This window comes from Loxodonta africana, chromosome 6, assembly GCF_030014295.1.
Source record: "Loxodonta africana isolate mLoxAfr1 chromosome 6, mLoxAfr1.hap2, whole genome shotgun sequence".
NCBI classification, from domain to species: Eukaryota; Metazoa; Chordata; class Mammalia; order Proboscidea; family Elephantidae; genus Loxodonta; species Loxodonta africana.
Window position 1 is genome coordinate 40,954,790 of NC_087347.1, and position 22,909 is coordinate 40,977,698.

Consider the following 22,909-nt stretch of genomic DNA (forward strand, 5'->3'; position numbering starts at 1 on the left):
CCATCAATGCAGCTTTCCATGACAGTTAGAATATTCCTGACTTTCAGGAAAAAGGCACCTATCTTAACTGCTTTGCCAGAAACAAATTTCTCTTCATGTTTGATGTTAGCCATGCAGCCTAATGTCAGAACTCCTGCCAGACAAAGAAAATGCTAAAAGAGCAGGTTGTACAGTTCAACACAATCAGATTAAGATCAGTAAAAAAAAAAAAAAAAAAAAAAAAACTAGCCAAATGCAGAGCAGAATAACATGCACAGAATCTTTGGGGAAAACTTTATCTGGTCTTACATTTGGGGAATGTCAGTTGGTTACTTGAGATACATTAACTTTTCCAGACCTGAGGGAGTATGTCCTAAATTAACGCTTCTGTGGCCTAAGAAGATTTAACTCCTTTTCCTAGGGAGATGATGGGAGCTTCTTCTTTTCCTTCTTTTTTTTTTTAAGTCTACTTGTTCAATAAGACTGATGATAGTAAATACGGTTTATCAAATGGGGAATTAATAAAAATACATGGTTGTGTTTTAAATTATGTATCATGTCAGGGTGTTTTTATGGCCACGACGAAAAAAAAAAAAGTACTTTGTATTTCACCACTCTTTTCCCCTTTAACAGAATTTTCCACTTTATTCTTTTTTTTTCCAGATTTTACAACTTCAAAATTTCATGTGAAACATTACACTTAAGTTGTTTTTCACAACTTCAGTGTGTTTATTGATTTGTCAAATATATTGTAAACTTTTCACTCTATCTGCAGCATCTTTGAATAAATTTATGGAGATTATGCTCCAAACGGTTTCTTCCATCTCTGCACCAATGCTAAAGGAGCTAACTTACCTCCTGGTGTCCAAGCAGTTTGCTCTCCACAAGCCAGATTCAGCTTCTATTTCTAATTTAATTTCATATCATTCCCCCATTACATGAGAGATTGAGAATCACAAGGGGTACCTGTTTAGATGCAGATTCCCAGCATTTACAGCGCTCACTATTGCTATAGATTATTCATACCCAGCCTTGAACTGATTGCCCAGCTATGGGAATGTCTGTTTACTCTTTCTCCTGCTAGAAAGTACTCTTTCCTTCCCAGAACTTATTTGAAGCACTTACTGATGAAGATCAAAGGCCACAGCCTTCAGTATGGATTACACCGCAACATAAAGAAAACAAAACTCCTCACAGCTGGACCAATAAGCAGCATCATGATAAATGGAGAAAAGATTGAAGTTGTCAAGGATTTCATTTTACTTGGATCCTCAATTAATGCCCATGGAACCACCACTCAAGAAATAAAAAGATGCGTTGCGTTGAGCAAATCTGCTACAAAAGACCTCTTTAAAGTTTTGAAAAGCAAAGATGTCACCTTGAAGACTAAGGTGCACCTGACCCAACCGAACTCATGGTGTTTTCAATTGCCTCCTATGCACGTGAAAGCTGGATGATGAATAAGGAAGACGCAAGAAGAACTGACGCCTTTGAACTGTGGTGTTGGAGAAGAATATGAACTGCCAAAAGAATGAACAAATCTGTCTTGGAAGAAGTACAACCAAAATGCTCTTTAGAAGCAAGGATGGCGAGACTACGTCTCACATACTTTGGACATGTTGTCAGGAGGGATCAGTGCCAAGAGAAGGACATCATGCTTGGTAAAGTAGAGGGTCAGCGAAAAACAGGAAGACTCTCAATGAAATGGATTGACACATTGACTGCAACAATGGGCTCAAACATAAAAACGATTGTGAGGATGGCATGGAATGAGGCAGTGGTTCGTTCTGTTGTACACAGGGTCACTATGAGTCAGAAACGACTCAATGGCACCTAACAACAACAACAACAAAGTAACTTACTTCCAGTTGCATGGTGTAATAAATCAATTAAAATATGGTAGGAAAAACAAAAATTCTGGCCACAGAGTTTCTATCACTTGGGGTTTAGTCACACAGAAATGGATACAGCATGGTTTCACAATTTACCTGTATGTACTAATAATAACTAAACTTTTCAGAAAAAAAATGGAAGCAGAAACATCAGAAGAATGTATTCTACTTGTTATTTCACATACAATATTTTACGCACAGTCAGTAAATACACATTTGGTTCCAGATCGGAGTTTTTCCCACATTCATATGTTGAGTATAACATCCTTGCACCGAGTGTCTAATTTCTACTTTATTTATCCATCATACAAGAGTTAGAGAGCCAGAAAAACTCAAAATTTGACTTTATATGTTCATTTTATTAGGTTCTATAAAAGCAACATAATTACTGTTGCTAATACAGACAGAAAATTAAACTAAATTACATATTTGCAAATCACTGAGAAAGCACTGATCAGAGGCTGAACTTGAACTACTGCAATGACTTATAAAGGCCTCCACTCCTCCATCCCATCCCCACGTTTGGCACCATGTTTAAAATGAATGAACCTGGAAAGTGATGGCAAGAAACTGAATTTGAAATACATTATAAACGCAGAAATGGTATCATACTTTCAGAGGCCTATGTGTACCTTAATATTGTGATTATAGACATAGATATCAGACACAGATAAATTTCATGCTGAATGAGCCCATCTGTTCATCATTTAAAGTGAATGCAGAAAATATATAAAGAATACTACACATTATCTTCAAAAACACTTTCTTCTTAAATGTTGTCTTTAAAACCTTCCTCCTTAAGGATAATCTATAAAAAAAATCTGAGAATTTGTTCACTTTTTCTTACTTTCCATTTATTCAGTCAGTTGATCTGACTGCCTGTCCTCTATTCAATAAATAGTTATGAAACTCCTACCATGTGCTAAGTTGTGGGCTACAAAGATAACACATTCTCTGTCCTCAGTGCACTTCCATTCTAGAGGAAGGGAGCAGACATACGAACACATAAAAACAGTAAGCATTACCACTGCTCACGATAGAAGTGTGAACCACTCTCAGTGGGTGGGGGCAAGAGAGAAACAGGGAGCTGAGTACAGAATGGTTGCCTCCCCCCATGCTCACAGCAAAGCATACCTGAGCCAGGGTCTGTGCCACTGGGTGGTTGGGGAACAAGTGTGTGAAATAAGAGGGACTAATAGAATTGACTCGACAGCAACGAGTTTGGTTTTTGGTTTAATACTGTGCTCTCTATGTCTTGCATCTGACGTCTGATATTTTGGTCCTACCTTAAATATTTCTACCTCCAATAATATATTTTTATCATGACCTCAACAAACATCATATCATACATTACCTTTAAAATATTATTGAAAAGATAACACACTTCTGTCCAGAAGTAGAATTTCAGTAAAAAGTTAAAAGGAGTGGGGTTTCAGCCCCACCTAATGGGCACAGTTCTACTCTGACACATCTGCAGTCACTATGAGCTGGAATTGACTTGATGGCAACTGTATTTTTTTTTTTAAACAAATGAGAAGGTGTTTGCCATGCAGTCAAGTGAGGAAGTTAATTCAAGACAGAGGGAGCAGGAAGAGCAGTCCAGAGAAGTACAAGAGGGTGGGGGTCTTTCAGGGAACTTCAGGAAACAGATGATAGGTGAGAAACATTTGAAATTGTCTTGCTTGTGTCTTAATAATCTCTCCTTTCTTGTTTCCTTCTAGGTTTTCAACTTAAAATGTTTACAAAGAAGAGAAACATTTTACATGAAGAGAGGAAAGCCCGGGCTAGATTCACTGATGCAGTTCCAATAAGGATTTAAGAACTGGTCTTTGAAGGGGTGTTTCTGTCTAGTTTTGTTCCTCAAATAAAAAGAAATTTCAAAAGTATAAGCAAAAGACACTCAACAGATATTTAATGCTCAGCTCTGAAATCCATGTGTGTTTCTAGCTGTGTGCTAAGTGCTGCCTTTATATTAAAACTAAACCTGATCAATCAGTTTTTAAAAAAGATTACTTTCAGACTTCTATAGTCTGCCATATCTTACCACATTTTTTTTCCTTTAAGTATGGCACAAATCCAACGCATGTACATATTTAACAAAGACATGCTGTCCTTACTAAGAATTTTTACAAATAATCCCTTACTTACTTCTCAAGAAAATGCTGAAAGGTTAGTACTATTGTTATCACCACTTAATAGATAAGAAAACTGAGAACAAAAGAAAGTGTTTAACAAAAATCAACCAGTTAGTCAGTGGCCGAACTAGACTGGAACCACGAAGTATGGCTTCAGAGTCCATGTTCTTAGTCATGCCAGCTACCACTCTAGTATCCTTATAAAAAAAGAAAAAAAAAAACAGTGCTGTTGAGTTGATTCCGAACTGCCCCACAGAGTTTCCAAGGAGCGCATGGTGGATTCGAACTGCCGACCCTTTGGTTAGCAGCCGTAGCACTTAATCCTCATGAAGTAATAACTTAATTGACCATGAATGGAAACTCTATGGGGCAGTTCTACTCTGTCCTATAGGGTCGCTATGAGTCGGAATCGACTCGATGACACTGGGTTCTGGGTTTATTTGCATTCAAATGATGAACCTCTAAGCTGAGCTTTCTGAGTCATTATTTATGATCATTGCTTCCTCTGATTCACCTACATGTTTATAGACTTTCTGAGCAGACGAGTGCGCTACCCATTTGTAGGGTGGTTCCCAGCTCCCAGTGAAGTACCCTTCTCTCTCAGTAAAACTCATAAGGAATATTGGAGGGACAAATTATAATAATGATTTCGACGCATAGCTTCATGTGGTCAAACTGCAATCACAAAAGTCCCTTGTGGCTTCCCATCCACAACCGTGTTTTTCAGTCAGACAGGTGCCTTTCTAAGTTCTGAACCCTGTATGCATTGCCATGGAAGGCTCTCATGAAACTGCCATCATAACTCGATTTCTTAAAACTGGATATTCACATTCATGATGTCAGCGAAGAAGCTAAAAATAAAATGTGTGGCTAGCTCTAGTTTTTGTATGCATGCATATTAATTTAAATCATTTCCCTTTAATTATATTTAGCACACATTAGAAATTTAGTAATTATAAAAAAGACCTCTAATTATCAACATTCATTATTATCACTATTATTAACATATATTAAACACCCACAGTCTGCTAAATGCTGTACTTAAGATAAAAGGCATTAACCTTGCAATTCCACTGTGACCAAGATAGAAGACAATCTTCTGCTTCCAGACAGAGAACAGAATTATACTTGCCCAACTTGACAAACAGCCAATGGATGAGTCAGGGATAAAACCTAGTTGTCGTAACCACTAGGCAATTGGATAAACAAAGAATGCCATCGAACTCCACCATTTCAAACACATCTAAATTTATACTTCTATCATTGTTTTTAATGCCTGCATCAAATTCTTTTGTGGTAGCAAAGCTTTCTCCTTCACAGGGATTTCTGAAGTGTGTAAACAGTCAAGTAATTTGAGACCTATTCTACAACATAAACTTTGCAGTCAGATAGAACAATATCACTTTTGGTAAAAATAAATAAATAATGACTATAAAATAACGCAATGGATTTTTTGGGGGCGGGGGGGAGGACTCATAAAATGGCTTTGAAAGCAGTTTCAAATGAAGATTGCCATAAGCATTTGAATAATGGTAACATCACTAGGATAAAAGTATAGAGTTTTACAGCGCTACTTCTAAGGCTAACATTTTATTTGAATGGTAGAATGTAGAGGCTACATTTTGGGTTAAATTAAATTCTACCACTGATGCTTATTAGATATATGATCTGGGGTAGATAAGTTGATTTGTTTGAGTCTTCACTTCTTCACCTGTAAAATGGGGGCTATAAAGCTGAATTTTCAGATTTTTATGAGACAAAATGATATATTTGAATATATACATTTAAAAGTATCAAGAAAATTACTGGCAATCAAATGGTCACTGTTCTGATTAATAAACAGGTTTACTAGTATACAATATACGTGCTTATGTCAAAACTTTTAGATTTAATTTAAGGCAATTAAGAAGTTTTTCTTTAATTCTGGGAGATACTGGTATGCTCATATCTAGTAAAACATTCCCTAAAACTGATTTTTTGAGTAAACGTTTGCATTTCAACATTTAGATTGGAAAACACCTCTATTGAAATTGGAGGAGCCCTGGTGGTACACTGCTTAAGTACTTGGCTGCTAACTGAAATGTCAGTAGTTCAAACTCACCAGCTGCTCCACAGGAGAAAGATGTAGCAGTCTGCTTCTGTAAACATTTACAGACTTGGAAACCCCATGGGGCAATTCTACTCTGCCCTATAGGGTTACTGTGAGTCAGAGTCAACTCAGTGGCAACAGGTTTGGTTTTTCTTTTTTTTGTAAATTGGTTAGTAGCTGGTTAACCATATACTGAAGTTGAAGCCACAAAGATCACTACAATGAACCTCATCAGAATTTAGATTCAGGAATTACTTAAGACTTATTCTAAATACACGCTTTTTAGGTTAATTCCAAACTGTTTGGGACTTTCTCTTCTCTGCAGTCAACCTCCAGCACTGTTTTGAAAAATATGGAAGGTCTTCCAAGGAATGAGTTTCTTTATTCAATCCGATATTTACCCTAACATGTTCACACTAAATCCCGGAAGTCAGGTATTTAGCTCTACAGAGGCAGTTCTCTAATTTTTACTCTTTTCATCCTCTCTATCAAAATTCCTGCTTGAACAGCTGTGAAAACTTTTTTGGAATATTTGGGGGAACTGATTTTTCAACAGACTACTGGGCAGGGCTGGCCCGATCATAAGGCTCAAAGTCATCGACCCCAAAATATGTTAACACATGCACTCTACTTTTGCCTTCTATATTTCAGGGCCTAAAATCCTACCAGTTGGTAAACTGATTTCCTTAGTCTCCTTTGAAAGCACTCGTACCTCTGGAAAAATAGAGTGGATATCAGTCTTTCATACAAGAGTGTGAATTACCGTGATTGTATCATTTTTCTTATAACATAAAGTACAGATCACCCTATTCAGGGAGTAAGGAGACTATGAGGATGAGGGGAGAAGAAGTTGCTCTGAAGAGGGCAGTACTGACACGATCTAGTCACGAGTGTGATAATGAAAGTCTGAGATCTGCATCAAAGCACTTAGAACTCAGGGGTCTGGAAACAGACCAATTAGAGGGTAGGGCATACAGACGAAAGGGACAATGACAAAGATAACCATCTCTTTCAATAAACTGTCCACAACCTGACGTGAACTTGGAATTGAGTGAGGAAAGTTCTTCCTTTTTTATCATCCTAGGTAGTTTTACCTGCCACCTGCTGGTGACCTAGAATGCAGGTTAATGCTATTACAGCTGCAATTAAATTGCATTATGGTTCAGGTTGCCTATTATATGATCAGAAAATATACTCCATTACATTACAGGGTCCCTATGAGTTGGAATCTGCTCGAAGGCAATGGATTTTGGTTTTATTCCTCAGGTTTGATATGCTACATTCTAGGTGTATGAAAGGAAGTAGATAAACCCTCAAGGAGCTCAGAATCCAGAAAGGAAGACATGCAATGTGGAAAACTTTAACAGGAGGTAGAAAAATTATAATAGAGATATGCCAGTGTGCCATGGGTGGGAAGAGGTAAATTCTGAATGGAACGAAGAGGGCTTGGGAAGGAATAGTAAAGAAAGAGACCATTGCACTGGATTTTGAGAGATGACTAGAGATTTGCCAGGGGAGGGGGAACAAATGACATTCTTGGCAGAAAAAACAGCTGGGCAAAAATACACACAGAAGCATTCATTAGAGGTGTGAAAAATTGTAAGTTGGGAGAATGAGGCGCCTTATGTGGGGTAGCTCGAGATGAAACTAAGCATATAGGCCTAGGTTAGGCTATAAAAAGCTATCCTAAGAAATTTAAAACATACCCTAGAGGCATGAGGAATGGTCAGTGGTTTCAAAGCAGCAGAGTGACACGTCCAGGTTTTGTAAATGTATCCAGATATATATCAGGATCTAATAATTTTATTCACGAAACAATAATCATCTCATACAAGTAAAGCCTTCATTGTAAAATTACATTAACTTTTAACTGAACAGTGCTCATATGTAATGAGACTTAAAAACAAACAAACAAACAAACCCACTGCCATCAAGTCGATTCTGACTCAGTGACCATACAGGACAGAATAAAACTGTCCCATAGGGTTTTCAAGGAGTGGCTGGTGGATTTGAACTGCTCACCTTTTGGTTAGCAGCTCAACTCTTTAACCACTATTCAAATAAAATTTTGACTAAAAAAATATATATATGAACTTTTGATGGGTGTCTGAAATATGTGCTATCGTACCACAACAATAGCAATTGTTTTGACGTCTATGTCTTTACTTTTTGGGATCTTCATAAGAACATGGCTGAGTATTACATATACATTTTATTTAAAAATTAAAATCAAGAAAACTTGGATGATTGACGGTGACTGAAATTAAAGACAGGAAAAAGAGGCAATACAATTTTTTAAGCAAGTCAATCAATTTTGACTTTTGATGCCTTAAGAATCTAGCTTTTCCTTTTAAAAGGCAATACTTCTTATGCTTTTTGTAACAAGTGTCGCTTATCCATTCTTTGCTTAAAAGATAGCAAGTTTTGTATGATAAACTCCGTTGCTGTTGAGTCGATTCCAATTCACAGCAACCCTAGAGGACAGAGTAGAACTGCCCCATAGAGTTTCCAAGGAGTGGCTGGTGGATTTGAACTGCCAACCTTTTCGTTAGTAGCTGTATCACTTAATCACTGTGCTACCAGGGCTCCTTTGTATGATAAGAAGGGTGAAATATCAGTTGGAAAACATCAGACTACATTAGTCAGAAAATCTTCAGCCAGTTGCAAGTTAAAAAAGATTAGCTGAAAGTAGCAATTCGTACTATTTTACATCTGTCAGAAGACTCTGAATTCTCCAGTGCCTCACACCAGTAACTTCAAAACTAACTCACTCCAGATGTCCTTATGATCATCTAATCAGACATCAAAACTGTATAGTGACAAGCTCACAAGCTACTTCTGAGGACGCTATGTTTCCGTAAGTGTAAAACACACACAGTAGCTACTTTCAAAATGTGATTCATCTAAATCAGAATCCCATTTTAAAGCACAGAGCTATTAGGAAAGGGGCCAACCTCCTGAGAAAGAGGGAAGTCTTTTAAATGTCTGTACCATGTTATTCTAGGACTAGATTTTGAAAGCAGAAACCAAAATAAAACTTCAGAAGACTTTATGTCGTGGGGAGGGAAAAAAAAAAAATCCCCCACCAGAAGAGATTTCTAAGAAGCACACCATATTCAAGGGGAAGAAAAAAACTTTTTTTTTTCTTTTCTTCTCAAGACCAATTTCTAGCTTCTTCTCAAAATTAATTCTCATTAAGCCTTCTACTCCAAACCATTAGTCTTTACTAAATTTCTGCAACATAGAGGGCACATACAGAAGATCACAGCATGCAGAAGACACAGTACATATCCTTGAGCTTTCACTTTTGAAGCAACATGATGTATTTGTACCTTAGATTAATGTAGTAGCTCTCTGCAAAAGAATTTAAGGATGCATATGTATATGTGTATTTTTTATGTTACTGGTTTTTTTTCTTTGTGTCTGTGTGTGTATATGTATATATACATGTGTGTGTGTATATATATATTTTTACTATCTCTCCATACTGTCCCCTTGAGCAATAAAAACAGACCGCTAGTGTTGTTTTCAATGGGAAGATAACCTCATTCCACAAACACTTATGTAAAGGAAAGGGGTCCTGGATAAGCAAAGCATTATTGAAGAAGAATGAAGTAGGAGGCCTCATACTCCTAAATTTTAGAACCTACTATACAGTCATGGTAGTCAAAACGGCCTGGTACTGGTACAAAGATAGACACATAGATCAATGGAACAAAACTGAGAACCTAGAAATGAATCATCCTTCTATGGATAGTTGATCTTCAACAAAGGGTAGAAGTTCATTAAATGGGGAAGAGAAAGTCTCTTTAACAAACGATGCTGGCAAAATTGGGTATTCATTTGCAGAAAAAATGAAACAAGATTTATACCTCACACCATATGCAAAAACTAACTTAAAATGGATCAAGGACCTAAAGGTTAAACTTAAAACTATAAAGATTATGGGAGAAAAAACAGGGGTAATGCTAGGGACCCTAATACATGGCATACATGGAATATAAAATATAACTAAAATGCATAAACAACAGAATATAAACTAGATGACTGGGATCTCCTGGAAATTAAATACTTATGCGCATCAAAAAATTTCACCAAAAGAGTAAAAAGAGAAACTACAGACTGAGAAAAAAAATTTGGTAATGAAATATCTTACAAATATCTAACCTCTAAAATACACAGAAGACTTCAACACCTCAATAACAAAAAGACAAACAACCCAATTAAAAAATGGGCAAAGAAGTTATTTAGGTAGCTAAAAAACACATAAGAGATGCTTGCAATCATTAGTCATTACGGAGATCCAAATCAAAACTACTCATCCCACCAATAACGGCATGGATCAAAAAAAAAGAAAACAACAAATGCTAGTGAGGTTGTGGGAAGATTGGAGGTCTTATACGCTGCTGGTGGGAATTTAAAATGGTACTACCCCTGTGGAAAATGGCATGATGCTTCCTTAAAAAGCTAGAAATAGAAATGTCATACGATCCAGCAATCCCACTCCTAGGTAGATATCCTAGGGAAATAAGAGCCATACAAGAATAGACATATGCATCCATGTTCATTGCAGCATTATTCACAATAGCAAAAGGAAAGAAACAACCTAAGTGCCCATCAGTGGATGAATGGATAAACTGTGGTACATAACACAAATGGAATATTATGCAACGATAAAGAATAATGATGAATCTGCAAAACATCTCACAATATGGATGAATCTGGAGGACATTATGCTGAGTGTGCTAAGTCAATCATAAAGGACAAATATTGTACGAAACCACGATTACGAATAGTCAAGGAAAGGTTTACACACAGACAGAAATATTTTTTGATAGTTACCAAGGATGGGTCAGAAGGAGGGAAAATCATTAACCAGAGGGCAGACAAATGTTAACTTTGGTGAAGGACAAGGCAGTACACAATATGGGGGAAATCAGCACAACACGACCAAGGCAAGGGAAGATACTGAGAGGTACGTAAGAATAAAAGGCAATGATGGTAAATACTATAACATACGATCCTGCAACAACAGTAATAAAAATAATTTATGAGTGGATAATAGGTACATATTTATGCTAAATAGGTGTGGGAGGTCATATAGAAGTATACTACCCATTGTTGTCAAGTTGATTTCGACTCATAGCGACCCTATAGGACAGTGTAGAACAGCCTCAAAGGGATTCCAAGGAGTGGCTGGTGGATCTGAACTGTTGAGCTTTTGGTTAGCAGCCGAGCTTTTAACCACTGTGCCACTCACATGCATTTACAGGTTTGACTGTGGATATTTCTACATACATATTTGTACTGTACAGCATGCATATCCATGTATATAATAGAGCACACAGGGGACACAGTCATGGAAACAGCCTAGACATACCAAACACCTGGCAGGACTGACTTACTGCAGTTGAAGGCTAAGGACAATCGTCTCCAGGGACACCTAGGTCAACTGGCGTAACATAAAGACCTTGGTGAGTAGTATCTGAGGTTTCAAAAGTTTGCAAGCAGCCATCTAAGATACAACTATGGGTCTCTTTCGTCTAGAGTAAAGGAGAGTGAAGACAATCAAAGACTCAAGGAAACAATTAGTCCAAAGGACTAATGTACCACAGGAACCATAGCCTCCACTAGCCTGAGACCAGAACAACTAGATGGTCCCTGGTTACCACTACAGACCACTCTGACCAGGATAACAATAGAAAGTTCCAGTTAGAGTGGGGGAAAGAAAGTAGAACAAAATTCAAATTCATAAAAAAGACCAGATTTACAGGTCCAAGAGAAACTGAAGGAACCCTTGAGACTTTGGCCATTAGACATCCTTCTAACTTGGTCCTGAAGCCATCCCCAGAGATCGTCTTTCAGCCAAAGACAGGCCTATAAAATAAACAATAACACCTGTGAGGAAAGTGCTCTTTAGAACAATCATCCAAAGGAGACCAAAAGGGCAATATCTGCCCGAAAGTAAAGATGAGAAGGCAGGAAGGGGCAGGAAAACTGTGTGAATGGAAATGGGGAACTCAGGGTGGTAATGGGGAGAGTACTGACATATTTCAGGAACTGCAACCAATGTCATGGAACAACTTGTGTATAAACTATTAAATAGGAAACTAATTTTCCTTGTAAACCTTCCACTAAAGCACAGGCACACACACACACAAAAAAAAGATTACTAACTTTATGGTTCTATAACTCACAGTGTTGACAAGGTACAACCCGATAATCAACTCCAATCTGTGTAATTTGTGTGTAATTATTTGCGCATACACAAATGCATCCACATTAATTTTTATTCCTTGTTCACATATCAGGATCACTCACAGAATTGGGCTTTATAATTGTTCGTATCTAGAAGTATCAGTGGTTGTTCTCGGAACCAAGTGGTATGTTGGAATCATTGCCAGAGTTGTAAGAAGAAAGATGAAGTAGGCCTTGCAGCTGAAACTGCTGAACTCAGCAGCCAACACACATCTTCGCTGGAAGTGAACACTCTGTGTTTAAATATTCCTCTCCCCCTGACAACACCAAGGAATACAGGTAATGCATTGCTCTAGAGCAGGAAATCCTAAACTAAAGCTATTTGGGGAGCGAAACAGTATGTTCAAAAAGGTAATTTCACAAGCCAATTCATATACATGCATATATCTTTACAAAATGAGGTAAAATCAGTTAAAAGTTATTGAAATGAATTCATCTTGCTTATCTCAGAATTAAAATTTTAATTGTTCTGTCATATATTGATGAGAACCTATTATGTGTCAGACACTGCATGTGGTGGATAGAACGTAAAAATGAATACACTGGCCCCTGTCTCTAAGGAGATCAGAGTCTTGAAAAAATGCAGACACGTAAACGAGCAGTTATATTTCATCAAGATAACTAATAGAGATACTGCACATGGCAATTCCCTTGAGGGGCTAAGGAGGTTGAACAGAGCGCTGAAGTGTAGACTAAAGACAAAAATACAGTCATTTTGATAGCTAAAGTGTATTATCAATAATTTGATACCTGTTCCCAGATTGCTAGAGTTGTTTAACCGCTTTAGATCTGGTATTCATAATTAGGTTGTAAGTTTCCTGAGGACAGGAACCATGTCTTATGCTTTCCAGATGGCACACAGGAGAGTGCACAGACATCTAAGGGATTAATCAATTTCTGTTGACATGAAAGCAAAACTCATTCAATTTTCATTATGTGCAGGTCAAGCAAAGGATGACATGTCACGGTTACCTTTTCAATTTCTGAAACTGACCTCTGAATAGTGATCCCTCTTTTAGACTTTCGTTTTTGGACTAGACCCAAGATGAATGATGGAGAAGGACACATCTAAACTGGGGTCACATTTCCCAGGTTCCTTGATTAGTCATGGTGCAGGCATTCAGACAATCCAAATTTGTTTCACCGATTTCAGCAAGAGCTGGTGAAAAACTCTGTAGCAGATTAAGTCGAGCTTCTGGATTTTCCCCATCTGAACTCAAGTCTTACAAACATAACTGCCTCAGAAATTAAGCTGCCTAAACTTGCCAAACTAAGTAAACATTTGGCCCCATGAAATACTGGATGGCAGCTTTATCTCTTAAAAACAAAGCCATATGAAAACCATCGTTGCAATGTGTCTCCAAGCTCTGGTCTTATCAGCACACAGCGTGAACAGCTGGAGTTACAAACACCAGGACTATTATTAAATCACTGTGTCAAGGAGAAAAAAAAGAAAAACCTTTTGTAGGCTTCAGTATCTCTAAATAATGCAACCTTACATTACATGCTATTTCTCCCTCCCTTTTGCTATTTAGCATCTATCTCTCCTCATTGGGAGACAATGGATGGACCTTTCCTTCAAATATGTATCAGTGTCTATAACAATTATTGTGTTCTGCTGTTTCTACTTAATTGTATATCTAATGGATAGAAAAATATGATTTGGTCATTCAGAATTTTTTCTAAAATTCTTGACTGGATTTTGACAGTCAGCAGCTACAATAAAAAATCCTCTCATGTCTCAATGGCAATTAGATGAGTATAATCTTAAAAGTCAAGCTATTTAAATTTATAATATTTCAGTGATTTCTTTCATGGATTTGAGAAATTTTAATCCCAGAGCAACTTCTGCTGTAATTTGAATATATGTGACATACATGTTCTTGGAAAGGGAAACTTTCTCAAAGCAATACTCCATCACATTATATGCAAGACAAAAAGAGAATGCTCCAATTCACTGGACATTTTTCTCTATTTTTTTTTTAATAGCTACCTGTCACTATTTTTGCTGATAAAATACCAAAATCTTCGAAGGAATGACACTGTATTTTCACTTCTTGTCCTTGGTGAACACAGGACAATTGGGAACAGTTCTCAAAGTTGTCTTCCAACAACTAGTCTGACTCTTTTACCCCCAACTTTACTGTTGAAAACAATGATGTTATTATTAACTAAAGAGTCATTTTTGCTTCTCAATGCAGTAACCCAAAAACTTCTATTCATCTTAAAATCTTTAATTTGCATACTATGTGTTACAGGGGAATAGTAACACTATGATGAAATAACCTTCTTTATTGAACACATTGGGTAGGTGACAATTCTCCCTTTACTTCTTAATCTCTCTCATTTTTCATATGCTGAAAATTGGTGGCCGCCCCATATTATTTAACTCCAACACTGCAAATAGTGGTTCTTAGTCTTTTGGTCTCCTTTGAAAATTCGGTAAGAGTGATGGAGACCCTTTTGTGAAACACACACACATACCACGGCATAAGACTTCAGAGAGTTCACAGATCCTCTGAAACCCATCCACGAACTTTGAATTTAACCACCATAAACACTGACAGCTTATTTTTTTTTTTTAAATAAAATGCATATATTATGGACATGGATTTTTAAAAGACAGACTGGTATTTTATTTGTTTTTTCTGGTGATGGCAGGCAAGAAATGGTTTTAGAACAAACAACCACGCTTACTACCCAAGAACAACCACAGCAGTATAATTTTCAGGAATCCACTTTTTAATTTACTCACCCTGCAGGATCAATTTGCCTTAGGGGTTAAATGTGAAACTATAAACAGTCATTAAACCACAAAACAACCATAGTAGTTAACCGGATATTAAGAAAAGAAAATCACATCTGTTTTAGAGTTCTCTTCTATTCGCAAATTCAGGAACATCAATTTCAAGAAACTGGTTTTATGGCATGCCCTTAAGCCAAGAACACCAGGTTACAATCAAGCCAAGGAAGGTAAGACTTCCTATAAGCTGATTCACAGAAATATCCTACCACCAGGGTTCTTCTTTTAATTCAAAATCAGCCCGTAGAATTAGATTTGCTATTGCCCTGAAAGATAAATAGCTATTATTACTGGCACATTTTTTAATGGTGCTATTTTGATGAACTGGATGGGCTTATGAAAAGGAGAAGAAAGGAAAGAAATTTCCACACTGCCCGCCTGATGGTATTCTAAGTAACAAACAGAGATTTAGTGGCTTCTCAATACACACAAAATTTGAAGCTTGCAGAGGATCTGTTTTTACCAATTTAGACCCTTTTTTAAATTCCAATATATCTGAAAGTATACCTCTTAAATAACCAGTCTATAATAACTTAACAAACCAGAAAACAAGTGCAACTTTCTCAACTATTCAGAAACACATACCTCTAGGCATCAAAGAAAACTCATCTCTCTATGCAAAGCCTAATGAAGTGCAACTAAAAATAACAGTCATCAACTGTGGTTTTAAAGGCAATATTTCAACATAATCAAATGTGTCAAATATTCATCCGTACAGCTTCTTATGCTGTGGGTTATAAGTAAGTTTCATTTCTTAGGAATGATTGAACATAACCCACTTGGGGGCTCTGCCATCTGTGAATTACTTACATGTGAACACTCTGTTTAAAAAAATGGAAATTTTGATTGTTTTTCTTTCCTTGGATATTGAACTGAAATGCAGTTGAACATGGCTTTTTAAGCAATTATTTTTCATATTAGTTGCTACATTATCACACAATCCCCATATCCATCATCACTTATCAAATCATAGGAATCAAGTATGGTACAGCTGACGTTGTGGAGAAGAATCAAGTAGAATTGTGGGACAGAAGAGACAGAAAAGTACGTGAAGTCTCCAAGTCTGTACTCCCTGCCTCCATGTCCTTGTCACACAGAACCACTTCTGCAGCATGCTTTGGTTTATGAATAATTTTCCCACAGTTTTCTTAAAAGACTCACCCTTTTATTAGTGAACAAATAATAAAAGTGACTATAAGGGTTACATAAAGGATTCCTAGCGTCGCAATGGTTAAGCACTCTGCTGCCAACTGAGAGGTCATCAGTTCGAACTTATCAAGCCACTGTGCTGGAGAAAGACCTGACAATCTGCTCCTGTAAGGATTACAGCCTAGAAAACACCTTGGGGGCAGTTCTACTCTGTCTCATGGGGTCACTATGAGTCGAAAATCAACTTGACTGCACTTAACAACAACACCACTATAGGGTTATATGTAGGTATCAAACAATGTTTTACCCATGCTTGTACATCTCTGTTAAGTGCTAAAGCTGCTAACCAAGAGGTTGGTAGTTCGGATCCACCAGGTGCTCCTTGGAAACGCTATGGGGCAGTTCTACTCTGTCCTATAGGGTCGCTATGAGTCGGAATCGACTTGACGGCAGTGGGTTTTTTTTTGGGGGGGGGTACATCTCTGAGAGTTAGTGGAGGAACTATTAATAATTATACCAGGATAACCAGTAGGAACTAGAACGGCCCCAGGGAAACTTAGGCATGCTGAAACTCCCGAGATGAAGTGAAGTTCAAAGAACTTCCCCCAAAGGCCTCAAACCATTTTATAAATGCTATATCCACTTTTACTTCTGTTTAGAGCTGCACTGTCCAAAAGAAATAGAATGCGAACCAGAGGTGTAATTTTAAATATTCTATAAGCCATGTTGGAAACCCTGGTGGCATAGTGGTTAAGAGTTTGGCTGCTAACCAAAAGGTCGGCAGTTCAAATCCACCAGCTGCTCCTTGGAAACCTCATGGGGCAGTTCTACTCTGTCCTATACGGGGTAGCTATGAGTCGGAATCGACTCAACAGCAATGGGCATTAGCCATGTTAAAAAAAAAAAAAGAAAAAGAAACAGGTGAAAATAATTTTCATAATACATTTTATTTAACCCAATATGCCAAACATATTATTACTTCAACATGTAGTCATTATGAAAATTATTGATGAACCATTTTACATTCTTTTATCAAGCTTAAGTCTTTGATACCTGGTGAATATTTTACACCAAAAACACATTCCAATTTGGATTAGTCATGAGTCAAAAATCCTCACAACTGGACCAATAAGCAACATCATGATAAGTGGAGAAAAGATTGAAGTTGTCAAGGATTTCATTTCACTTGGATCCACAATCAACACCCATGAAAACAGCAGTCAAGAAATCAAAAGATGCATTGCATTGGGCATATCTGATGTAAAAGACCTCTTTCAAGTGTTGAAAAGCAAAGACATCACTTTAAGGACTAAAATGAGCCTGACTCAAGCCATGGTGTTTTCAATTGCCTTGTATGCATGTGAAAGCTGGACAATGAATAAGAAGAATGAAGAATTGACACTTTTGAATTGTGGTGTTGGAGGAGGACACTGACTATACCAAGGACTGCCAAAAGAATGAACAAAACTGTCTTGGGACAAGTATAACCAGAATGCTTCTTAGAAGCGAGGATGGCAAGACTAAGTCTCACATATTTTGGCCAAGTTATCTGGAGGGATCAGTCCCTGGATATCATGCTTGGTGAGGCAGAAGGTCAGCGAAAAAGCAGAAGACCCTCAACAAAATTGACACAGAGGCTGCAACAATGGGCTTAAGCATAAAAACGATTGTGAGGATGGCGCAGGACCGGGCAGTGTTTTCTTCTGCTGTACATAGGGTTGTTATGAGTCAGAATTGACTCAACAGCACTAACAACAACAAATAATTCAAGTACTCGATAGCTGCATGTGGTTAGTGGCTACTACATTGGACAGACAAGCCTAAATAATCCATACATTTGGATATACAGGGATGTATGAGTAAAGTTATCTTCCTTCCTCCCTCCCTTCTTTCCTTCCTTCCTTCTAGGTTAGAAGACACTCCTAAAATGTCTTCACTTCTTAACTTTCCTTACCCTTTGTACAATAGGAAAGTTAAACTATCTGTGTTTGCTGGGGTAGACCTGATCTTCGGGCAGATAAACATTTTTCTGTTAGACTCTTTCAGAGGAACAGAGACAGTGGCAGAGTAAGATAAGCTGGTTAATTGCTGAGTGCTTCTAGAATTTTTCCCAGTAATATGTGTCTTACATTCCTAAGGCCAACAAACATACACTGTGCAACTTTTATGTTCTTGGTGTTAGACATAGAAAGATAAATAAGTCACAGTGTCTTGGACAGTTAAGGCTGGAAGTATTCATGAAGATTACTTTTCAACAGAAGCAACAGAAGTTACCTGGCAAGGCAAGGACGAGACTCTTCTCGTCTCAGATCTCTACTCATCATCCACAGAGAATACCAAAGGAAAGGTGAAAATATGGTTTGTTTTTTTTTTTTCCTTTTTACCATTGAGCCATAGACATTTGGCCAATATTTGATAATTTGCATAAGGGTTAGGAACAAGAGTTTTGGATGCCCAACATTTCTTCTTGGATTAGCATATTCAGCTTTGCAAGTAATATTACACCCCTCTTCTCTATACCACAACTTGTAACCAATTGAAGTCATATTTTAGGGAGGCTAAAGAATCTATCAGAAAGATAGTAAAGAATCTATCAGAAAGATAGTAGTGTTCATTTCCTCTAAGGAAGGCAATGCTGATGTCTTCAGTTGCTCTAAGCACAGAGCCTAAGTGACAGATACAGGAAACTAAACATTGGTGGGTTTTCTGCATGCTAAACGTGGTAACACATTAATCAGACACTCTCTCATTTTCCAGTATACTGACAAGATAAAAATAAGCAGTAAATTACAGTTTTTCTCTCTTATGTAATTCTTTTCCCTCTCATATAATTCTTCTCTTCCCCCAAAGCAATATATTCAGGATTAGTATGGTCTCAATCAGAATGCGTTTTTAAAAAAAAATACATACCACATACTGGTTTTGTTTGGACTCATGATTAAAGTAGAAAACACCCACCTGATTTTTATTAATGTTCCATTAAATGCTTTTCCTTAAAAGGACAGAGTGTTTAATAGGACACCAAGAAAATATTACATCTAAAATATTTTTCGAACACTTGCTTCATTGTTTAAGAAAAGAAATATGATAAAATATTGCACAAAGCTATTATCAAATGCCCAATGATTTGGCATAGTGACTCCTACCTCATATACACTGGCACTAGTTCTTGATAAGAATATTATATAACAAACTGGGAGAATCTCTATAGCTCAGTCAGCATCCTTTTATACCTACAAATGTTCCCCTCCTCCTGTAGGAACTGTAGACAGTGAGACTTAAAATGGGAAAAGAGTCTTGCTCTTAGAAAACAATTTACTATGGTTACATTACTGAAGATGCCCTATTGCACTCATATATAGCCATTAACCGAAATCTAACTCTCAGGCTGTCTGAATGTATGATCTGTAATAATAGTTTTTCAGAGGAACTCGGGATTTAGCAGAAAATCCCACCATCCTATATGAAAGGAGGACATTGTCTCTTCAAGAAATTATTCTCCACATAACTTCTCAGTTATATCTAGCTATAAGTGCTTTTGGTATGTAATAATATTGTTCTTTAATTGGAATGTTGAGTTTTAGAAACCCAATACCTGCACCACATACCCACAATTACGGTAGCTTGAAGCTGTTTTGCCATTTACTATGGTCCGACTTTACAAAGCACCACCTTAACAGACTGAACATATATACACTACATCCTTACCAAACCAAAACCAAACCCCTTGCCATCGAGTCGATTCCGACTCACAGTGACCCTATAGGACAGAGTAGAACTGCTCCATAAAGTTTCCAAGGAGCACCTGGTAGATTTGAATTGCCAACCTTTTGGTTAGCAGCCGTGGCACTTAGCCACTATGCCACTACATCCTTTGGCATTATGAAATAGGTCATTAAAGGAAATCCAGCTGCCCAAGGTTAATACGCTTGGCTGCTAACCAAAGGGTTAAAAGTTTGAGTCCACCCAGAGATGCCTCCGTAGAAAAGCCTGGTGACCTACTTCCCAAAAATCAGCCACTGAAAACCTTACAGAGCACAGTTCAACTCTGACACATACAGGGTCACCATGAATCAGAATTGCTTGGAAAGCAACCGGTAAAAAGTACACTGGCTAAGAGTATAAACTTTGGAGTGGGATCACCTGAGTTAAATTCCTGCCTTTGCTACTTACTAGCTATGTGACTTCAGGCAAGTTACTAAGCCTTGCTCTGCTTCGATTTCGTTATCCATAAAATGGAGATAAAAACGTACGCTTACCTAGATGTGGAAGTTTAGATATGTGTAAAGCACTTAAAAAAATACTTGGCTCATAATCAGTGCTACGTAACCAATAGTTATCATTATAACTATATACTACTCAGAGCTCCTACTAGCTGGTATTAGGGCTAATACTATATATTGTATCAAAAGATCTTTATATAATGATCTACTTACTTAGGACTGTAAAGTTCAGTTAGGCTATGGATAAGGCTCTCTGATCTTTCATTAGAAATGCAAACGGCAGGATACCTACTAGAACAACAGGTTTCAAACTCTGGCCACTGGGGTGTGAAGCACTTGGCTGGACATCAGCAGGTGGGCCAGGTGCTGGGTCACTGCTTCTCCGAACCAACAGCGGAGTGCCTGCAGGATAAAATAAAAGGTGAGGGGTCAAAAGAACCCTGGAGGGAAGAGAGTGCACGGCACAATGCAATTTAATTAAAAAGGTTTACAACATGCTTTTATGTAAAAACATTCTTTTCTAAGGGTGCTTGTAAATGAATCCTTATTTAGTGATCTTTTGTCATCTATTTATAGAATGACACATGGAAATAAAATCTTTCAATTCTTAGCTTTCCCCACTTTCATTTCAAAACAAGCCATTGTATTTAACAGAAAACTCTTGGGCAAAGCAAAGGCTGACAGTGTACAATATAAAACTGATCTAAAAAATACATGTGCATATTAAAAAGAATGCTTATCCAGCAGACAAGAGGTTCACATACAGCAATTTGCTGTTCAGTACAGCTAGAAGTACAGTTACTGCTGCCTTTTGGTGCTTCCCAAGTCTTCTGAATCATGATATATACTGAAATAAATTATTTGCTGGGGTTATAGCATTAATGTCTACTGAAGTACACAAAGAGATTCGCTTCGTTCTCATCCTTTTTTTTTCTAAAGTTGATAAAACTGATAAGAAAAATTAAGTTAGTTCTTCTAAAAATATATCCTGATTTCTTTTTAATTTAATGAAAGCTCCCACTATTAAATATTTGAGTCAGTTATTAAATTCTGAAAAAGGATCATACTATTAGAAAGTTTAAATGAAATTCAACCTTAGCAGAGCTAGCAGCCTAACTACTCTGACTGCAATTAGGCCTAAAATAGTTTGTTTCATATAAAAATAGCCACTACAGAGAAAAAAAAAAATCTCAAAAAAAATTATTTGCAGTTTAAAAATCATTCTCGTACAAAAATTAAGTTTTTACTTTGTGTACTTTTGGGAAAAAAGTGGAGAACACTTAATATTATTTCCCATTTATCAATATTCTAAAAATAACCCAACCCTATCAAGCTACTGTAGTTTAAAGGAACACATTTCATGCCTCGTTTTATACAGTAAACTTACGGAAAGTAAATTAATAAGTTATTCACAAATTTCACTCTTAAAAGCCCTCCTAAAATCCTATTCTGTATACAAAACATAGAATTGCTAATAGTTTCCATTAGCAGTGAAACTTGTTCAGATTGAAGCTGCTCTTCTAAAAAATAACTTCTTTCATAATAAGAAATTACCATGCTACTTTGGAAGCAGACACTAAGCCAAAAGGTACGATGAAGTCCACGTTCACATTCTTTTATTTCTTTTTTTATTAATAGACACTTCACCACATTGTTCCCCATCCTCTCCATCCTCATCTAAAACATCTCTTAAAAGTATCTGACATAACCAATAGTTGTATGGTTCTCCGAATAAAAAATTAACAACAAAAAAAGTGTAGAAGCCAGAGAAAGCATAAGAAAATCCGAAGACAATAGGATCCCAGTCCTACACCAGTATTTTTTCTCTCCCTCAGGTGATCTAAAGAATAAATTGCTTTCAAGCAAAGCCCCTGAATTAACATTAAAAAAAAAAAAAAGTACTTAAAAAAAAAATTAAAAAACCTGTGGCTGTCCAGTCAATTCCGACTAATAACAACCCCATAGGACAGAGTAGAGCTTTCCCTCCATATTGTTTCCAAGGAGCGCCTGGTGGATTCAAACTGTCAACCTTTTGGTTAGCAGCTGTAACTCTTAACCATTTCGCCAAAAGGGTTTCCTACATTAGTGTACTCGTCAGCCTAAATCCAACATCAATAAAGTCACTCATTATCTTTTAAAAAAAAAAGGAAAGCAATAGGGAAAACTCCATAAATTTCTGGTTCATTTCCAAGCATTTAACACAGATCTGTACACTGCGAATCAATGATCTCAAATTGGGCAAAACAAACAGGAACACAAACTGAAAACAAGTAAAACCAGCATGGAACACCAAGGGATATTAAGGCTATTTTTTCCTCCTCCCAAAATAAGTTGATTTAGAAGCAAAAATATGGAAATTTTAATGATTAACAATTTTAGCT

The 22,909-nt window shown here is 37.1% G+C and overlaps 1 protein-coding gene across 4 annotated transcripts in view; it reads right to left on the bottom strand.

Annotated features, from left to right (window-relative positions):
• The window catches only part of PARD3B (par-3 family cell polarity regulator beta), a 1,162,629-nt gene that overhangs the window by 579,250 nt on the left and 560,470 nt on the right, over window positions 1-22,909 (bottom strand). For all 4 annotated transcript variants that reach the window (XM_003406115.3, XM_003406117.3, XM_003406114.3 and 1 more), the window contains exon 4: window positions 20,821-20,930. In XM_003406115.3, the coding sequence (XP_003406163.2) occupies window positions 20,821-20,930 (110 nt within the window). The remainder of the gene's footprint in view (window positions 1-20,820; window positions 20,931-22,909) is intronic.